Source organism: Rattus rattus, chromosome 7, assembly GCF_011064425.1.
Source record: "Rattus rattus isolate New Zealand chromosome 7, Rrattus_CSIRO_v1, whole genome shotgun sequence".
NCBI classification, from domain to species: domain Eukaryota; kingdom Metazoa; phylum Chordata; class Mammalia; order Rodentia; family Muridae; genus Rattus; species Rattus rattus.
The window spans coordinates 18,483,818-18,504,746 of NC_046160.1; the positions used below are offsets into that span (position 1 = coordinate 18,483,818).

At 43.6% G+C, this 20,929-nt stretch overlaps 1 protein-coding gene across 1 annotated transcript in view; it reads right to left on the reverse strand.

Moving 5' to 3' along the window:
* Positions 1–20,929, reverse strand: part of Ttc27 (tetratricopeptide repeat domain 27) — a 144,343-nt gene that overhangs the window by 100,485 nt on the left and 22,929 nt on the right. Inside the window, exons 6-9 of the mRNA XM_032908915.1 lie at positions 19,028–19,192; positions 14,198–14,331; positions 10,016–10,128; positions 6,363–6,429 (exon numbers count right to left, since the gene is read on the reverse strand). Coding sequence (XP_032764806.1) covers positions 6,363–6,429; positions 10,016–10,128; positions 14,198–14,331; positions 19,028–19,192 — 479 coding nt within the window. The remainder of the gene's footprint in view (positions 1–6,362; positions 6,430–10,015; positions 10,129–14,197; positions 14,332–19,027; positions 19,193–20,929) is intronic.

Below are 20,929 nucleotides of genomic sequence, written 5' to 3' on the forward strand. Positions count from 1 at the left end.
TAAGATCAAAAAACTCAGGTGACAGGTTGGGATTTAGCTCAGTGGTAGAGCCGCTTGCCAAGCAAGCAAAGGCCCTGGGTTCGGGTCCCCAGCTCCGAAAAAAATAGAAAAAAACAAAAAAAAAAAAAAAAAACAAAAAAAAAAAAAACCTCAGGTGACAGCAAATGCTGGCGAGGATATGGAGAAAGAGGAACACTCCTCCATTGTTGGTGGGATTGCAGACTGGTACAACCATTCTGGAAATCAGTCTGGAGGTTCCTCAGAAAATTGGACATTACTACCTGAGGACCCAGCTATACCTCTCTTGGGCAAAAAGGTGCCCAAAAGATGCCCCAACATATAACAAAGACACGTGCTCCACTATGTTCATAGCAGCCTTATTTATAATAGCCAGAAGCTGGAAAGAACCCAGATGCCCTTTAACAGAGGAATGGATACAGAAAATGTGGTACATCTACACAATGGAATATTACTCAGCTATCAAAAACAATGGCTTTATGAAATTCATAGGCAAATGGATGGAACTGGAAAATATCATCCTGAGTGAAGTAACCCAATCACAGAAAAACACACATGGTATGCACTCATTGATAAGTGGCTATTAGCCCAAATGCTTGAATTACCCTAGATGCACAGAACACAAGAAACTCAAGACAGATGATCAAAATTTGAATGCTTCACTCCTTCTTTAAAAGGGGAACAAGAATACCCTTGACAGGGAATAGAGAGGCAAAGATTAAAACAGAGACAGAAGGAACGCCCATTCAGAGCCTGCCCTACATGTGGCCCATACATATACAGCCACCCAATTAGACAAGATGGATGAAGCAAAGAAGTGCAGGCCGACAGGAACCGGATGTAGATCTCTCCTGAGAGACAAAGCCAGAATACAGCAAATACATAGGCAAATGCCAGCAGCAAACCACTGAACTGAGAACAGGACCCCCATTGAAGGAATCAGAGAAAGGACTGGAAGAGCTTGAAGGGGCTCGAGACCTCATATGAACAACAATGCCAAGCAACCAGAGCTTCCAGGGACTAAGCCACTACCTAAAGACTATACATGGACTGACCCTGGACTCTGACCTCATAGGTAGCAATGAATATCCTAGTAAGAGCACCAGTGGAAGGGGAAGCCCTTGGTCCTGCCAAGTGAACTTGATTGTTGGGGGGAGGGTGGTAATGGGGGAGGATGGGGAGGGGAACAGCCATATAGAAGGGGAGGGGGAGGAGTTAGGGGGATATTGGCCTGCAAACCCGGAAAGGGAATAACAATTGAAATGTAAATAAGAAATACTCATGTTAATAAAGAAAAAAAAACTGACAAAAAAAATGTTTAAAGACTGAAACTGAAAAAAAAAAAAAGAGTGCATGCTACCACGCATAGCTGCCTTGGACATTTCTGTCCTTTTAGTACTGGGACATTCTTTGACTTTTATTCATACTTATCCATTATAGATATTAGTGGATAACTATTAAATATATACAGTTATCTGTATAGACATTTGTACTCAGAAAGCTGAAGTAAAAGGTCTATTATAATATAGATTTGAGATCAACATTTTAAACTCCATCTCAAGGTGGACCAGTGGCTTCTATCTGGAATCCCAGCACATGGGAGGTAGAAGCAGGTAGATCAGGAGCTCAAAGTCATCCTCTGCTGAGGACAGATAGTTTCAAGTTGGCAATGGCCTCCCTCAGACCTTGTTTCAAAAGCCAAACAAAGACTCCATCTCAAAGAAAACTGTGAGGAAGAGAGGGGAGGGCAGGGGAGTAGGTTAATATCAGAAAGAATGAAAAAATAAAATGCAAAACTCTCAAAGGACTTTTTCTTCTTTCATGGAGGCCTTGAAAGCACGGGCAGACAGTCGGAAGGCAAGCTGCCAGTGTCAATTCACACTTGAACAAAACTTTTGCCAATGAAAACTGAAACACCTGTATGAACTGAACTGTTCCTATTTTCAACAATAAAAGGAAATTAAAAGCATTACAAATGTCACGGGCTTGGCTCATCTGAAAGGAAATAACGCAGCTTTCACAGCTCATTCTAAATTATTCAGCCAATACAATATAAATGGTTTTCTAAAGCAATCTAGGATATTTTTACTATGACTCCCGAAATGTGTAGACAGGATTTCTCAAAAAAGCACTACACAATGATTGTCTTAAACTAGAAAAGCGATGGCTTCCAGGACAAGCTTCAAGGATGTATAAAAATGTCATAAGGAAGCCTATCATCAGTTTGTATGCTTATTAAAATATTTTAATAATAATTTAATTTAAAAATTATCTTACATATATTTTCACATGCCACACCAACATGAAAACACGGGCAAAAATTTCTCCCAAAAAAGAGATCTTATTGTTATTTTGGGAAACTTTAAACAAATCATTAAAAGTCAGTAAAATACAGAACCAACATAAGCCAACTATTTAGTTATCAATAAACATTGGTAGTGGCTTTTTAATTTTAGTTTTAAAAAAATAGTTTAAAAAAATCCTTAGTTTCTAGAAACTAAGAGTATCCCAAAACTAAGGAGGCTGAGGCAGGAGGTTTTTAAGTGTGCGGCTAGCCTGGAACACATAACTACCTCCTACCTCAGAAAGGGAAGTGCATACCCCTGCGTGCATGCGTGCGTTCGTGCGTGTGTGTCAACCAAATGCCAAATATCCATGGTCACTTTCCCTCTAACGACTTCCAGTCCTTTATGGGATATTAAAATTTACATTGAAAAAATTTTATACTGAATAGTTCTTACATCAGAAAAGGAACCTCATGCCCCAGGTTTACAGTCTCGGTGGCAGATCACCGGAGCACAGGGACACCCAGAAGACAGTGCTGCACCGTCTTGCTCCTCTCTTCCCCGTGTCCACAGGCACGCAGTTCCAGGCATGTTTGCTCTCCCTGTGCTGCTCAGAAATAAATACGGCCTCCTCCAAGCCAGGGAGCAGCAGGCCTGGCTCACCAGCTTTTCTCACTGTGAGCACGTTCCGTACACCCCACCTTGGAAAGCAAGGCTTCAGCTCAGGAAGAGGGGAAATGCGGCTATCCTTACTGCCGTGTAGTGCTACCTAAGTCCCAGAGAAAAGCAGGACAGTGTGGGCACAGATCGGAAGTCAACCCAGTGCCTGGGCCGTGTCCCCTCCACTCCTTCTCTCAGTCTGGATACTCTTCCTGAGCAACAAACAGGACTAAGGCACTGAAGCCTGCTCGACCAAAATGCGAGCGCTCAGCCTTCAAAGCTAGTGAGTTCAAGTCTACTGAAGAAAGGTACCTGCACAGCCGGTAGCTATATAAACAAAAATGGTCCCAGCCAAAAGAGGCACGGAGACAAGGTCAAGCACTCGGAAGTGGGGCAGAGCCTCAAAGTGCCCACCCATCTTATCTCTGACACACCTGGAGTTGCCCAGAATATATCATCCCTCAGATTCTGTGAGAGTTAAGAAGTCCCTCACATGACACGGCTGGTATCTGCATACAGCACATGTCTTTGTTCTTTAAGCCACCTCTTGTTACTATAAAGCCTAAAACCAAGCAACTGCTACAGAGCCTGTTATTACTGTGCTATTAGGGTAATGACAAGAAGGTCTGCACAGATTCGATTCACACACATCTTTTTCAAATATTTTAAATCCTTAGTTGACTAAATCTGGATACAAAACTACTAATGTAAAAGGACAACAATATAAATAAACTCTCCTCAAGGTCAAAGGCCACTCCCAAGTCACCAGGGTCCTGACTTTGGAGGTGAGAGAAGGCCACATAGATGCAGAGAGCAGTTGTTGGGGACAGAGTTGAATTTTCCTGGTGTATGTGCATGCTTCAGTTGAGACAAGACAAGGGGAAGAAACAGTTCAGAGCCCAGAGTCCTCACAGAGTCCTGAGGGCCTCCCAGTGCCCGTGTTCCCTGCAGCTCTTCCTAGATGGGGATGGGGGGGTGTTTGGTTTGGATTTTCTTGGAGACGGGACTCATGTCCCTGGCTGGCCTCACTTACTGTGTGGCTAAGCATGACCTTGATCCTCCTCACCCCATCTGCAGAGTTAGGGATCTCAGGCATGGACCACTCAGGTATGCATCCCTGAGAACAGAGCCTAGGCTTTGTACATACTAGAGGAACATTCTACCAGCTGAGCTATAGCCCCAGCACATTGCAATACTTCTTAGAAATTAAAGATTTACTCGAAATAACAAAGACGTCTCCTTAGAAAAGTTAGATCTGGCATTTGATTCTCTGTAGTCACAAAGCTTTCTCCCAAAAAGATCAGTACTCAGGCCAGGGCTGACTGGGAGGAGAGCCAAAGGAGAAGAGAGAGCAGAAAAAGTACTCGGCAAATAGTTCTTGTGGGTAAATATAAAAGCTGAACTCATGACTTTCGCTGGAAACTGGGAGAGATGAGCCACTCACACTAGAACCAGCAGCTAAGAAGCCTGCAAGTACCTCATGATACAGAGAAACGAGAAAGAGATAACCTGAAGACTGGAGGGAGTGAGGAAGCTTTCCCTCACTCACAAGAGCTGTGCTTTTAACAGACTGGTGCAGGGTTTGCACAGGGACTGGGAAGGACACACATTGCCAATGTGTTTGAGACCAACCCAAACTGACGGTGTTAGTACTGCTCACCCCACCACAAAGCCCAGTGAGAACATTCTCTGTCACCAGCTCCATCGGTGCTGGCCTCTGGCATCAGTAGAGACCCAAGCCTCCAAATCACCCATTGCCTGGACACTTGTCTCCTCTCAGCCCTGCACACCCCCCACTCTCTCTCATGCTACTCCCAAGCCTCATGTCCTGCCCCACTGCCCTACTCCAGGAGGATCTGTTTCCAAATCATCTTCCGACTAAGATATTCCAGACCATCCTGCTAAACAGCACCCATCCATCCCACTTTACAGCCCTCCTCAGCACCTTATTTAAATATCTATCTGTCTGTGTATTTCCATGGAAATTAACTGAAACTCTAGAACAAAAAAGATACTGTTCACCATTGTATTCCCAGTGAGGACCAAGACACGTGTGCATGGTAAATATTTCATAGTTACTAGCTGAGTGAAAGGAAGGTATACAAGTTACTTTATGTGCATTGAAAACAGTGTTGCCCCTTTGTGTGCCAAATTCTTTTAGCACATGCATTAATAAATAAGGCATTTCCATCTAGTCAGCTAAAGCCCACACTATAATGGTAACCCAAGGTGCTGAGAATGGGAAGAGCGGGAAGTCAACCCCAATCCCCGGAGGACTCCAGCCACTATCATCCAACATGACCAAGAGAGCGGGAAGAACAGTCTGCAAAGCCCCTATTACAGCACAAACATGCCAGCTTTCCTTCTACTGAGAAAAGTTCTTCCTTTTGTCTTACCTGGAAAAGGGCAAAGGAAGAAAGAAAGTGGCATCTTGTACCCCTGCTGATAAGGCTGCCTTTGGCAGAATCACAAGGAATTTGATTCATTCAAGAAAATATGCAGCAAGCAAGGCCCGGTGGTACACATCTTTAATCCCAGCACTCAGTAGGCAATGGTAGGTTTCTATGAGTTCAAGGCCATCCTGGTCTACACAGGAAGCTACAGCACAGCCAGGGCTATCTAGAGAGACCCATTAAAAAAAGAAAAAAGATGTGCACCCTTTTCCATCACAAAGCCAAAATTACAGTAAGTCTCCCGTCTTCTCTGATACACCTCTCTTTTCCTGGATTTCACATCCAACATCTATTCACCCATCTTTCTATTTTGCTACTGTTCTCCTCCAGCCTGGGTCCTGATCTGTCATCTTCCCTCTTCAGTCAACTGCAATGAGATGACTATGCAAAATTGCCACAAACAGTGCTCCAGGGCAGCAATGCACTCCCTGTCAAATTCCACAGCCACTTCTCTGTCTGCCCATCTGTCCTGGCTATTCTACACAATGGAAAACTGACAAGCGCCCTGTGTCCTCAACCCTTCCCCCTTTCCTGACCACTGCTCTCCTGCTCCTGCACACAATTCTTTGTCAAGACATCCATGTAGACACCAAAATTGACCCTCACTTTTATGCATAAGGCCTATGAAGTCTCAGTCTCTCATTCAGTCACTCAACAAACAGCTGTTGAGTATCCATTATATGCACAGTAACACAGTAGACCCTGGAGCCAAAAAAGAAAGAAAGAGGCGGGGAAGAAGAATCTAGTCACTGTCCTCAAACCAAAGCAAGTACAGAGAAAAGAACCTTGCTTTGGGGAACACTCAGAAGGTGTGGGTTAAAACCCGGCAGGAGGTGCACCCGATTTCCTTAGCTGGCAGTTTTTTCAGCTTAAGCAAGAACACACCAGAGTCAAAATAATCTACAAGGGAGAAGAAGGAACTGGAGAGGGTGAGGCCATTACTCACCGATGTGAAGGCCAGCAGCTCCTCCTCCGTTAGCTTATGAACTGGGTTGTTCTTCTGGAAATTTGTGCTTTGAATTTAAAAAAACAAAAACAAAAACCTAAAGCACATGCTGTAGCTAATTAAAAATAACTCTTAAAGAAACCATTATTTGTTACAGTACATGTTTTAAGTCACACACTAAAATGCTGTACAATATATATGTATTGAAACAAACATTCAAAAGGCAATAATAAAACTCTGAAAATACAACAGCTGATATCAAAATAATTTCTCTTATTAGAAAAACGAAGAAATCCAGTGGCTACAAGATGGTTGAACAGGTCAAGGTGCTTGCCATGACATGCACCCTCAAAAATAAATGGTAAACCAAAACAGGAAATCCAAGCTATGTCACTCACCAAAGACAGTGGGAACTACTGACTCCCACTGACTAATCAATCATCTACCACTGACAAATCCCGTTGTTATGACAACCAGGACACCCTAAAATCTGTAAGTCACCTGAGTACAGAACCACAGGCGTTCTAAGATGCTGATGACAGGGTCTAATGAGCAACTTTTGGCAAACATTCATATACCCCCAGCTCAGTAATTCCATTCTAGATTATACAGCACAGAAAAAAACAAAACAAAGTCAATGAATGTGTGGCCCAGAAATGATACAGAAAAATATTCACTGTACTAGGACAACTGAAAGGAATGAAACCATCCAGATGGGAAATGACAAATTGTGACCTATCCACCCAGCAGAATGCTGGCCTACACATGTCATTGCAGCTACAGATTCAGACACAAACCACAGAAACAGTAAAGGAAGTAATCACAGGGAACTATAGAGAGCATGGAAACAGGCGATGGAAGCGCTCGCTCGGCCTGGGGATGCAGACTTAGAGTGAGCATGCTGTTAAATCCAGAAAATGACAATCATAAACTTAGGACAGCATTTTCTGTGAGGAGGGAGAACAGAGGGAGACATGGGGAAAATGCACAGGCTGAACTTCTGGTTCACCATTTCCACTCACTGTAATTTAAATCACGAATGTTACACGAATTACTTGGCATGTAAATATCATGCGTATTAGGAAGGGTGACAGACAACGAGGTGTGGCGGCTGCCCCTGAAACCTCAGCACTCAGGAGGCCGATGCTGAAGGGCTGCTCCAAGTGTGAGGCTAACCTGGGCTACAAAGGAAGGCCCTGCCTCAAAACCATTACTTTAAAGGGCTGGAGATTTAGCTCAGTGGTTATGACTACCTGGTGCTCTTGCGAAGACCCAGGTTCTGTTCCCAGCACCCACATGTGGTGGTTCTAAGGGATCCCAAATCCCCTTCTGATCTCCATGGGCATCAGGCATGCATGTGGCATACACACATAAATGTAGGCAAAATAGTTATAAGTTTAAAATAATAAAAGTTAAAAGGTACGAAAGCACAAACCTATAAAATAGTAATGGTTCCTTATAATTTTCAATATAGTTTAAAGATTTTGATGAGCATGAATGCTTATGTGTAACTTTTCCAGACCTATTTAAGGTTCATTTTTATTATTTTTAATTGTCCATGTGTATTTTATTCATATGGGTATGTACGTATGAGTGCAGGAGCCAAAGGAGACAGAAGCATTATATACCCTGAGGCTGGAGCTATAGTTCAAGGCACTTGACCTGGGTGCTGAGAGCTGCCCAACACATCAGCGACGCTCCACACTGAGCCGTCTCTCTAGCCCCCACTCACTCACTCACTCACTTAATTTATTTATTTACTTACTGGAAAGCAGGATCTTGATGTGTAGCCCTAGATGGTCTAGAACCTACTATGAAATCTACTCTGGCCTTAACCACACACCTGGCCTACACAACAAAACAAAATAAATGGGGAATGAAATAATTAAAACATGCAATAAACATATTCTCTGTCTGTCTATCTGTCTGTCTGTCTCTCTCTCTCTCTCTCTCTCATACATCTCTAGTTTGTAGCACAGAGGAATAACAAGATGATCCATCCACTTAGCCCTGCAGTCCTTGCCATGCTAAGGCTCTGTTCTATGTATGAACAAGAACATTACAAACTCACAAGACAGGATAAGAACCTCATTCAAAGTACATTAATTCCCAGCTCCTCTGTAAAACTTCTCCTGTAAAGTGAGAAGCACTGAGAGGAGGAGAAATGTCAGAGGCTCAGTTCCAAATGACCATCAATAAAACCAACAGAACTATAATCCAGCCACGTTTTAAGAAAGGTGGAAAAAAGGAATAAAAGAAAACTATTTCCATTAAATAGCATAAAATTCTATAGTATTCAAAACAAATTTACTTCAAAATATACATAGCCAGGTAGTGGTGCACACCTTTAATCCCAGCACCTGGGAGGCAGAGGCAGAGTTCAAGGCCAGCCTGGTCTACAAAGTGAGCTCAAGGACAGCCAGGGCCATGCGAGCGTTTCCATCGCCTGTTTCCATGCTCTCTATAGTTCCCTGTGATTACTTCCTTTACTGTTTCTGTGGTTTGTGTCTTAATCTGTAGCTGCAATGACATGTGTAGGCCAGCATTCTGCTGGGTGGATAGGTCACAATTTGTCATTTCCCATCTGGATGGTTTCATTCCTTTTAGTTGTCCTAGTACAGTGAATATTTTTCTGTCTCAAAAAAACAAAACAAAACAAAACAAAAACATATATGTATATGTATATATATACACACATACATAAACACATATTATTTGTATTTAAATATTATATATGTTACACATATATAATACACACACATCTTTGGAGGTCAAAATAGTCATTCTCAGCTAGAGAAGTGGTGCGTTCAAGAACAGTGCTGGCCATGCAAACCTGAGAACCCGAGTTCAGATGCCCAGCAACCACAGAAAAGTCAGCTGTGATCACGTGCATCTGTTACCTAGTCCTATGGGGATAGGCAGCAAATAGGTGAGCATCAGGTTCAGTCAGAAATCCTGTGTAGAGACCTGGTATGAATGCTCACAGACCCCCTCTGCTTCTGTACGAGTCTCTCATACATAATCTGTCAGGGTTTCTATTCCTGCACAAACATCACAACCAATAAGCAAGTTGGGGAGGAAAGGGTTTATGCAGCTTACACTTCCACGTTGCTGTTCATCACTAAAGAGAGTCAGGACTGGAACTCAAGCAGGTCAGGAAGCAGGAGCTGATGCAGAGGCCACAGAGGGATGTTTCTTACTGGCTTGCTGCCCCTGGCTTGCTCAGCTTGCTCTCTACCAGCTCAGGGACGGTACCACCCACAATGGGCCCTCCCACCCTTGATCACTGGTTGAGAAAATGCCTTACAGCTGGGTCTCATGGAGGCATTTCCTCAAGGAAGGTTCCTTTCTCTGTGATACCTCCAGCTTGTGTCGAGGTGACACACGAACCAGCCAGTGCATAATCATTCTCGCCTATTACTAAGTATTTTATTAAAAATCTACACCCATCTGAAGATAACCAAAAACTAAAAGAAGGAGCTACAAACTTAATAGACTCTGGAGCTCTGATCCTTTCATTTGCTGCCCACGCCATCTCCACCCTCACAGGCTGTACAATTCCACTGTACAGGGAAGTTTTAATGACGATCTTCCCAAACTCAGGGGGACAATGGTGAAGGTGTTCCACACAGCCACATCAGCCATTAACGTACCAGACTCCGAGGACCACAGCAAGCTCCTCAGCACACAGGTCTGGCATCTGAAACCGCTCACTATCTGCTAACTTTATTTCATTCAGAACGGTATCATCGTTGAGCTCAAGATTCTGGAGAGACAGAGAAAAAAATATTTTGAACAAAAGTTATATTTCATTTATTCATTCATTCACTCACTCATTCATTCAGTAGACTGCTAAAGGAGATAATATTGATGCTTGGTAGGTTTCTTGGAAGAAGGTTGGGGTACATTATTTTTGTTTTGATTTACTTTGAGTTTTTGTTTGGTTTGGTTTGGTGTTCTATCTCTTGTTGGTATTTAAAACAGGGTCTCACTCTGTAGCTCTGGCTGGCCTGAGCTCACTAGGTAGACCAAGCTGGCCTTAAGCTCACCTGCCTCAGCCTCTTGATTTTTGAAGGTATATAGTACCATGTCCTGTGTAACACACCCTCCTGAGGTTTTAAACACTAGTCAATGTCTGAATATGGTCAGCATACTGTCTCTTGTGGAATATACAGTTGGGAACAATTACATGCACCTCAGTGGAAGTGAAAAGTATAGAGTGACAGTTACCTCTGCTGAGTGACCCACGTGCAAAGGAACCTCGGCAGTAATCCCACCACCGCCCCACCCACTTGTACTCTCTACCTGCCCGTCCCTGTCACCGCCCTCTTTCTACCCCGTCTTCCATCACTGGAGGGGTGTGTATCCATCCCTGTGGTCATGGTTCTTGTCACATAATGAGAGTGGGCTAGCAGCCGAGGTACCACAGCTTGTCTGCCTCTCGTCACTCAAACGGAGGCCCAGAATGTGGACTGCCAACACAGCGCTCGCATCTTCTAAAGAGAAGGGGTCAGACACACTGTGACACCCTCCTGCCTGTGCACTTGCTTGGAGTCAGCTAAACTACTTTATAGAAAGCATACTGCTTTGTAAATGGAACACACCTTTCATTAGTGACTGTGAGATGTCTACTTTAAAAAATAAGGAAAATAAGTCTTAAAAACTAAAAAGCATATGAAAGCGCTTAGACAACAAAATTAAAAGTGGACCAAAAATGTATGCAGCTACTTCAAAAAAGAAGGTCTATAAACAGCCAATCAAGACACACAATGCCCTTAAAAAGGACTGGCACAGTGGCCCAGCAGTACTGGCACTCACTACCAAATTCAGTTCCTGGGACTCATGGCGGATCCCAAGCCCACATTGGCAGTCGCAGTCACAGTCACAGTCGCAGTCGCAGTCGCAGTCGCTAGGGAGAAAGGGTTCTCCAACAGGCCAAAGAACCTGCAAGCTGTGCAGGGAGCTCAGGGATATGGTGAGCATCACCCAAGCTGTAGTGGGGCTCTTGACTGATGCAGAAGCCTTTGAGTCATCCATGTCCCTCTATAACCCTTCGCCATACTCCTGTAAGTCGCCAGTAAATTTATTTAAAGCTAGGCTTGGGTGAAATCATTTTTTTTGTCTTTCTTCTATGTGCTGTCTGTGGTAAATAAACAGTTCTTCACATCTCCTCAGGGAAAGTCACACAACATCAAATAAGTATCATACAGTACAGGAATGACACTTAATGACAGAACTCACAGGGCATCTCTACAGAAGCAGAGAAGGCCTTTGGCAAACTTCATTGTCTACTCACGATAAATGTCCTGAAGAAACCAGGATGAGAATCAACATATCTCAGCCTGCAAGCAACTCTAATAATCCCCTTTTAATATCTATATATATAATTTTTTTCATTCTAACAGTTCTTTTCCTTTAGAGAACCTGAACTCATGCTCCGAGGTTGTTTGCTGACCTCATACACAGTCTGCTCTCATACACAAACACACACTATACATATCATGAAACGCTTAACTTTTGTGTGATTGGACTTCAGAATTAAATCTCTTTCTAAGACACTGTTCTAGCCTAAAGATCAGACTCCAATGGGCAACCTAAAGTTTAATGAGGAGCTTGGGTAAGACCGAGAACAGAGAGGAGGAAATTAAGAATGAGCGCACTCATTACACACTCTCTGACTAGTGTTAACTACAGCAACAAACACACACACACACACACACACACACACAGTCACAGTTCCACATCGGCCAGGAAGTGATGTCATCAGGTTCTATGTTTGCTACAACCCTCTCCCTCATTCACCCTTCTAGGACCAAGGCTGCTCCCTATGAAAGCACCACAAGAGTCAGTGAACTGGACCTCGCCCAGTGTTCTTTTCAGAGGCATGGTTCTATGTGTAGAAAGGAGCCTCAGTTGAGGACATGCCTCTATGAGAGCCGGCTGTAGGCATTTTCTTAATTAGTGACCAACGGTGACGGTGCAGCCCACTGTGGGTTGTCCCACCCCGGGCTGGTTGTCCTGGATTCCATAAAAAAGCAGGCTGAGCAAGCCAGAGGAAGCCAGTAAGCGGCCAATTCTCCATGGCCTCTGCACCAGCTCCTGCCTCCAGGTTCCTGCCTTCCTTGAGTTCCTGTCCTGACTTCTTCCAATGATGAATTATGATCTGGAAATGTAAGCCAAGTAAACCCCTTCCTCCCCGTACTTGCTTTTTGGTCATGGTGTTTCATCACAGCAATAAAACCCTGACTAAGACACACTCCTCTCTCTCAGCCTCTCTCTGTGGCATTAGTCTCAGAACAGAATACAAATTTGATACTCAGTGTACTCGAGGTAAATTTACTTATAGGTTCTAAAATGAAGTATACGAAAGCACAGCCACTAAGGACATTAAAATCAATAAAAGGACAATTAAAAACTGTAAATGTGGGGCTGGGGAGATGGCTCAAGAAGGAAGAGCACAAGAAGCTGCTCTCCCTGAGGAACCAGCTTCCATTCCCAACACGTCCATGGCAGCTCCAGTTCCAGAGGACGCAATTCCCTCTGTTGGCCTCTGTCATCACTATGCACATGTGGTACACAGATATATGTGCAGGCAAACACACATACACATAAAGTAAAAATGAATCCTTAAAAAAATTTAGTTACATATAAAACTGGAAGTGTGGGAACCTCTGGAAAATGAAGATGTATTCACAGCCTCCATAAAAGCAACCATTCTAGATGCTCAAGTTCAAGCCACAAGAAAGATTCATTAGACGTGTCAAAAGCATACCAAAGCAGCAAGCAACCCAAGAACGACCGGGTAGAAAGCAGATCGTAAAATGAGAGAAAAGGAATTCTGGTCGCTGGCTTATGTATTTAGGAGAAGCCAGAGAAATGACAAACCTCTGAATGTTAAAAATACCCACAGAAGACCAAATAAAGGGAGTAATATAGAGCTGGGTGTGGTGGCTCATGCCTAGCACTCCAGTGTAGGGGGCAGGGACAGCCCTGAGCATTGCTGACACGGGCTCGGATGTGCCAAGGACTCTAAGGGCTGCCTCAGAGCCATAGGAAAATGGCAACATCAGCCAGGCCCGAAAGGAACGGCAAAGCTTTCGTCAGGAGCCCACGGAATAGTGCTAACAGACTACTGATCAGTGTGCGCAGAGATTAGCAACTGCCCCTTCCTGTTCCTGATGTTCACAGCCTAAGACTGTTCACCTACAGACTTCCTATACAGAATAGCTAAGCCCTCCCCGACCCTGTGCTGTACCTAATAGACAGGCTACAGTTCAAGGGTACAGATGTAGCAGGCTCTCACCTCATCCCAGCTTAACTGTATGTGTGTGTGTGTCTGTCCTTTCTCTAATCTCTCAATACCAACCATCAGGGCTCTGCCCCAAGCCAGTTGGGTTTTAGCATACCAGCACTTAGGAGGCTAAAGTAGGAGAGGCAGGAGCTAAGGGCCAATCTTGGCTACATAGCCAGTCCCTGCTTCAAAAGGAAAAACAAATAAGGTAAACAGGTATAGCAGTAGGTGGTCTCTTACTCTGTCTGCTTTTATATGTCAAGGGCAACACAGTAGGACTGCTAACTCATGCCTACCACACTGTAAGGGAGCTGTGCTGTCTGACTGTGGGTGCAGCTGGCACCCACTGCAGTCAAATGTATCCCTTCAAACTGCAAGACAGAATAAATCCTTCCTTCCTCGAGAAAATTATAAAAGAAAAAAGTACTGCTTATCCCCATTTTAGGTAAAAATAAGCAACGTCACAAAGGTTCTCAGTCTCTTCTCATCACTCAGTGTTTGTGATACTCACTTCCTGAAACAGTCACAGGAACTAACAACTCACCTTGGTTAAATACTCCTGGGGGGTGGGTGCTGGGCTGAACTCACGACTGCAAGGGACATCCTCTTCTCTCCGGACATCTACAATCAGCTGTGCCACATAATTCTCCTGGAATCGTGTCCTTTTTCCCAAAGCACCTAAAAATTACAACGAAGTCTTACCTGTGGGTCTGTCAGGCAGATTTACAGATTTACAGTGCAATCACTATGACTAATATTTTCAGAGTGCTGAAGTATTTTTTCCATTCACATAGGAAAGACCTGAGGCCTAGTGATGATAAATTACTTCAGATAATCCGAAGCCAATGAACTGCAGTGCTAAGGCTCACAGCCAAGACTTCTGACATGAGATTCTCAATCCCCATTTTTGCTTATTTTTACTCTCTGTGAAAAGAATAACTTAAGTACTGTGGTTAGAACTCACGCATCCACACATACATATCATATACATATAATGTTTACACACACACACACACACACACACGTGGAAAGACAGGGGCTGACACTTGTCACCACTCGCTCAGGATCACAGGATCCCCTACGTTAGGCCAGCACTTAGCTGGGGCCTCAATGAGTCCCCGTCTGGCTTTTCATGATCCAACATGTCTTCTTTACGTCTCTGAAATAATACACTGCAGAAGAGCTATTTTCAGACCACTTTGAAGAGGAGCAAAAGTTTCAACATCCATTCTCTGGAAAATGTGGAATTACTAAGAGCAGCCGACGAAATCTGCTTCCTATACTGAGGGGACTCGGGCTCTGAGTAACTCTCAACCCTGTAAACACGTCAGGGTCAAGACGGCAGTGAAGTGGCTAGAGCTGATTTCTGTGAGTGAGTGCAGAGCTGTGTGGAAAACAATCTGCTTCCCCATTTTATTTGTGAGTCTGTTTGAACTTTCAAGCTCTTCACCTTGACCTTGGGGAAAATAAAACCTGTAATAGCCATTGAATATACCAATGATTACACCTGAACATGTAAGGCAACATGTCGTTAATACTTAAATGACCCCCGAAAAATCTCCTATAACAAAAATATTTTTTAAAAAATCTCTGAAATGAACCTCATAAATTACATATAACTATACTTTCAAATACAGGCAAAACTCCAAGTTATTTATGGCATTGTTCCAAAACTATAAACTAGATATTAAATTACTTTTCCCACACCAACATGTAATAAAAGATGGCTAAGGTCCCATAAAGTCATATGAGACTGACGGTACAGTAAAGGGCTTTCCTGAGTAACACTGACTCAATAAGAAGGACTGAACGTTGGGGCTGAGAACAGACCTAGGAGATGAGCTAGGTCTCAGGGATGCTCACCCTAAACCTGTAGCTCATTGGTCATCCATCCAACTATACTGTAATAAACTAGGACACAGTTTGGTTCTCATTGGTCATCCATCCAACTATACTGTAATAAACTAGGACACAGCAGAACAGGGTACAAAGCAAGGTTTCTTCTTTGGCACTCAGAAGAAACAACAGGATTTAAGAAAAATTCTGAGGGTTGGGGACTTAGCTCAGTGGTAGAGCACTTGTCTAGCAAGCGCAAGGCCCTGGGTTCGGTCCTCAGCTCCGGAAAAAAAAAGAAAAAAAATTCTGTAACTCATCCATTCTTTCAACATAGAGTATACATCCTGTATAGCTTCAGAAGGTGGCCTAACTAGGGAGAGGAGGAGGGATAAAGAAAATGACAGATACATGAACACAGGGACAGAACAGCTGGGATCAGATGGTATGGGCCCAAGGATGCAGAAGCCACAGCTCCCTGGAAGCTCAGCACGTTTATTATATACAGCTGAACAGGGAGACAGGGTGATTACATACAGATAAACAAGGAAGGGTTGCTATACATGGAGAAACAAGGAGGCAGAGTTATTATATGCAGCAGAACAAGAAGCAGCCTTGTAGGTAAGTGCAGGCCATGTAGGGTAAGCAAGCTGTAAGCATCTAAGTGGCAAAGCTCAGTGGACACTTTCTGCATACTATCAACAGTCACACTGGAACCTGAGGAAGGTCTGCCATTGCTCTGAGCCTCATCCAGGAAGGCTTAGTCCCCCAACCCCACCCCAGTGAGACTGAAGCACTGATGCCTGACATGGCCATGTCCTTGACATTCACTCAAAACTTCATTAGTTTTTAATAGCTGAGTAGTACTCCATTGTGCAGATTTTCTGTATCCATTCCTCTGTTGAAGGGCATCTGGGTTCTTTCCAGCTTCTGGCTATTATACATAAGGCTGCTATGAACATAGTGGAGCATGTGTCTTTGTTATATGTTGGGGCATCTTTGGGTATATGCCCAAGAGAGGTATAGCTGGGTCCTCAGGTAGTACTATGTCCAATTTTCTGAGGAACCTCCAGACTGATTTCCAGAATGGTTGTACCAACCTGCAATCCCACCAACAATGGAGGAGTGTTCCTCTTTCTCCACATCCTCGCCAGCATCTGCTGTCGCCTGAGTTTTTGATCTTAGCCATTCTGACTGGTGTGAGGTAGAATCTCAGGGTTGTTTTGATTTGCATTTCTCTGATGACTAAGGATGTTGAACATTTCTTTAGGAACTTCTCAGCCATTCGGCATTCCTCAGCTGTGAATTCTTTGTTTAGCTCTGAACCCCATTTTTAATAGGGTTATTTGTCTCCCTGTGGTCTAACTTCTTGAGTTCTTTGTATATTTTGGATATTAGCCCTCTATCAGATGTAGAATTGGTAAAAATCTGTTGGTTGCTGTTTTGTCCTAATGACAGTGTCCTTTGCCTTACAGAGGCTTTGCAATTTTATGAGGTCCCATTTGTCGATTCTTGATCTTAGAGCATAAGCCATTGGTGTTTTGTTCAGGAAATTTTCCCCAGTGCCCATGTGTTCAAGGCTCTTCCCCACTTTTTCTTCTATTAGTTTGAGTGTATCTGGTTTTATGTGGAGGTCCTGATCCACTTGGACTTGAACTTTGTACAGTGTGATAAGAAGGGGTCGATTTGCATTCTTCTACAGTCTATTTTGCATTTGACCTCCAGTTGAACCAGCACCATTTGTTAAAAATGTTATCTTTTTCCCCCTGGATGGTTTTAGCTCCTTTATCAAAGATCAAGTGACCATAGGTGTACGGGTTCATTTCTGGGTCTTCAATTCTATTCCATTGGTCTATCTGTCTGTCTCTGTACCAATACCATAAAGTTTTTATCACTATTGCTCTGTAATACTACTTGACGTCAAGGATGGTGATTTCCCCCAGAAGTCCAAACAATGACTTCATGAAATTCACAGGCAAATGGATGGAACTAGAAAATATCATCCTGAGTGAGGTAACCCAGTCACAGAAAAAAAAAAAAAAAACACATGGTATGCATTCACTGATGAGAGGGTATTAGCCCAGTAGCTCAGGATTACTCAAGATACAATTCACAGACAACATGAAGCTCAAGAAGAACAAGCAAAGTATGGATGCTTCAGTCCTTCTTAGAAAGGGGAAACAAAAATATTCATAGGAGGAAATACGGAGACAAAGTGTGGAGCAGAGACTGAAGGAGAGGCCATCCAGAGACTGCCCCACCTGGGGATCCAGCCCATATACATACAACCACCCACCAAACCCTGACAATATTGCTGATGCCAAGAAGTGCATGATAACAGGAGCCGGATATAGCTGTCTCCTGAGAGTCTCTGCCAGAATATGACAAATACAAAGGCGAATGCTCGCAGCCAACCTTTGCACTGAGAACAGGGTCCACATTAAAGGAGATAGAGAAAGGATTGGAGGAGCTGAAGGGGCTTGCAACCCCATAAGAACAACAATACCAGCCAACCAGAGCTCCCCGGGACTAAACAACCATCCAAAGAGTACACATGGAGGGACCCATGGCTCCAGCTGCATATGTCGCAGAGGATGGCCTTGCTGGGCACCAATGGGAAGAGAAGCCCTTGGTTCTGCTAAGGCTCCATGCCCCAGTGTAGGGGAATGTCAGGACGGGGAGGTGGGACGGGGTGGGTTAGGTGGGTGGGGGAACACCCTCATAAAAGAAGGGGGAGGGAGAATGGGAGAGGGAGTTTATGGACTATGGTTAAGAGCGGTTAAGAGCACTGACTGCTCTTCCAGAGGTCCTGAGTTCAAATCCCAGCGACCACACGGTGGCTCACAGCCATCTGTAATGGGATCTGATGCCCTCCTCTGGTGTGTCTGAAGACAGCGACAGTGTACTTATATAAGAATGGGCGCTACACAGGGGCAGGGCTACACGGGGGCGGGGCTACACGGGGGCGGGGCTAAACTGGGGAGTCAAGAGAAGAGAGGTCTCTGAAGGTTTACACCAGAATCGAATGGTCCAAGGTCCATTCATGTACTGGCTGGCTGCATGACTACAAAACATTTTTGAACAAGGAACAGACTCTATGAAAAAGGATCCAAATTTGTTCTAAAAAAATTTTTAGGTAAAATCTTTAAAACGTATTATGAAATAAAAAATAGGTAGGCTCTAGAAAAGTAAATACTAGACCAAATATAGTAAGGCATCCCAAATTCCAACACTACGGAGACTAATTCTAGACTATCACGAGTTCAAGGCCAGCCTGAACTATGTATTTAAAAAAAAAAAATCTAGAGGACGGGAGATTATAAACACATCCCAACAAGTTCGCTTTATATCTTCTGGTCGGTCTAGCCCTACACTTAAAAAAAATCGAAAGGACTGGAGAGACAGCTCAGCCAATAAAGGCTATGGCTCTCAAGCAAAAGGACAAAAGAAAATCAAATGCAAAATACAACACAAACTGCCAACACACATACTAGCTTTACTGTAAAATTAAATTGAGTATCCATGAAAAGTAAAGTCTTACCTGTCAGGTCAATCTGTAACTTGCTGATGTCTTTAGCAGTACTGAACCGGTCTTTTGCTTCTTTATATTCGTAATAATATAAAAATACATGTGCACATTCCAGATGAAACTGAATAGCCAAAAGTCGACCTGAGTCACCTTCAAATAGATTCTCTTTTTTCATCACTGTGAGACAAAAGATGAAACATTAAAAACTAAGATGTGTGCAATACATAGCGCAGGGTTTAAATTATTTTGAAGAAGTTTAAATACAGAAAGGAACACAAGTACAACAGTAGTTAACAGCTGAGATTCCCTGAGGTTTATATGCTCCAACTACACAGCTAAGACTCTACATACATAGCCTTCTTTCTATACCCACACAATCAGTCTTAGGAGATGCTACTCACAGCACTGATCCTTCCTAGGTACTGGTCTTAATCATCCTATAGAAGCATGGCCAGAAATATGGGAACATGGGATGCTGATTCAAAGAACCAAATCAGTCTGCAAATTAAACACCATGGAAAAATCTGAAGAAGAGAGATTACCTGAGTCACTTCACAGAAAATACAGATTTTTCTCCCTTGAGAATGGAAACATGCATGTTTGTGTGTAAATAAATATCAAATACAGAATAGACCCTCATCCTAGCTACCCGGAAGTCAGTCTTCCACTAGCAACCTTCAGATAAAGATGTAGAACTCTCGGGTCCTCCTGTACCATGCCTGCCTGGATGCTGCTATGTTCCTGCCTAGATGAACCTGTAAGCCAGCCCCAATTAAATGTTGTCCTTATAAGAGTTGCCTTGGTCATGGTGTCTGTTCACAGCAGTGAGACCCTAACTAAGACAGGTGGCTTAGCAGTCAGATTGGAATTTTTCTCCAACTAGTTGAGGTAAACTATGGAGACAGTGGGCACAGGTGCTCACCATCCAACCTGGAGACCTGAGTTCAATCCCCACAGCCCATATGGTAGAAGCAGAGAAACAATTCCTAAAAGTTGTTCTCTCACTTACACAGACAGACAGACAGACAGACACCCACACACATATTGATGTAAAGCAATTTTTTAATTTTAAAGTAAAACAAGAGAGGGATAATAGCCTAGCAACAAAACATCTGAGATAAAATGATTATCAAAATTAATTATGCAAGGAGCATAGTACTATCAGATACGCCAGGGTTCAGGGCTTCTCATGTAACAGGATGTCCATCCAACTGGTTCCCTGCAACAGAATTCTCTACTACAACATTTCTGACAAGCTGTTCATTAAACTGTCTTCAGTAATGGCTTTATCATCACTTCACAAAGCAGTCTATAAGAATAAATGTCAAATGGGAGATGTACTTCAATGTCCTAATACTGGTGCTGATTTTCCAACGTCCAAGCTGAAAGAGAAGTTCTACTCACTAAACAGCTATTTGCTTAGCACTGAGTACCTTCAGTGAGCGCCTAAGTTCTCCTGCCTTTGAGGAGGGTATTATCTCCACTTAAATCCTTACTGACCAGAGTGAAGAACACAGCTCCATGGTAGGTGCCTGCCTAGCAGTGAGGCCCTAAGGTCACTTCCAGCACCACAAGCACAGACTAAACACAGCCCAGACAGCTCAGTGACTGATCTCTAACTGATCTCAGTTGTTAGTTAGCAAAGCCAAAAATGACACCCAAATTCTCCTAAGCTTGTAGGAGAGAAAAAGAGTGGGCATAGGTGGGAGAGGGACAGCATGCAGAGGCAGGACTGAAGCCCAGGCTACTCCATCACCTAGAGATCTGCCTGTCAGTCTTTACAGCTCCGGAACCAGAGCCGCCTTCGTCCTGCAGTGAGCTGAACTTAGAGTGGGTCTGAAAGACAAAGGAGTTTTCTCAGAGAGCCTTCTGAGAGGGTCTCTGCACGTGAGATACAGAGGGTGAGTCCACATG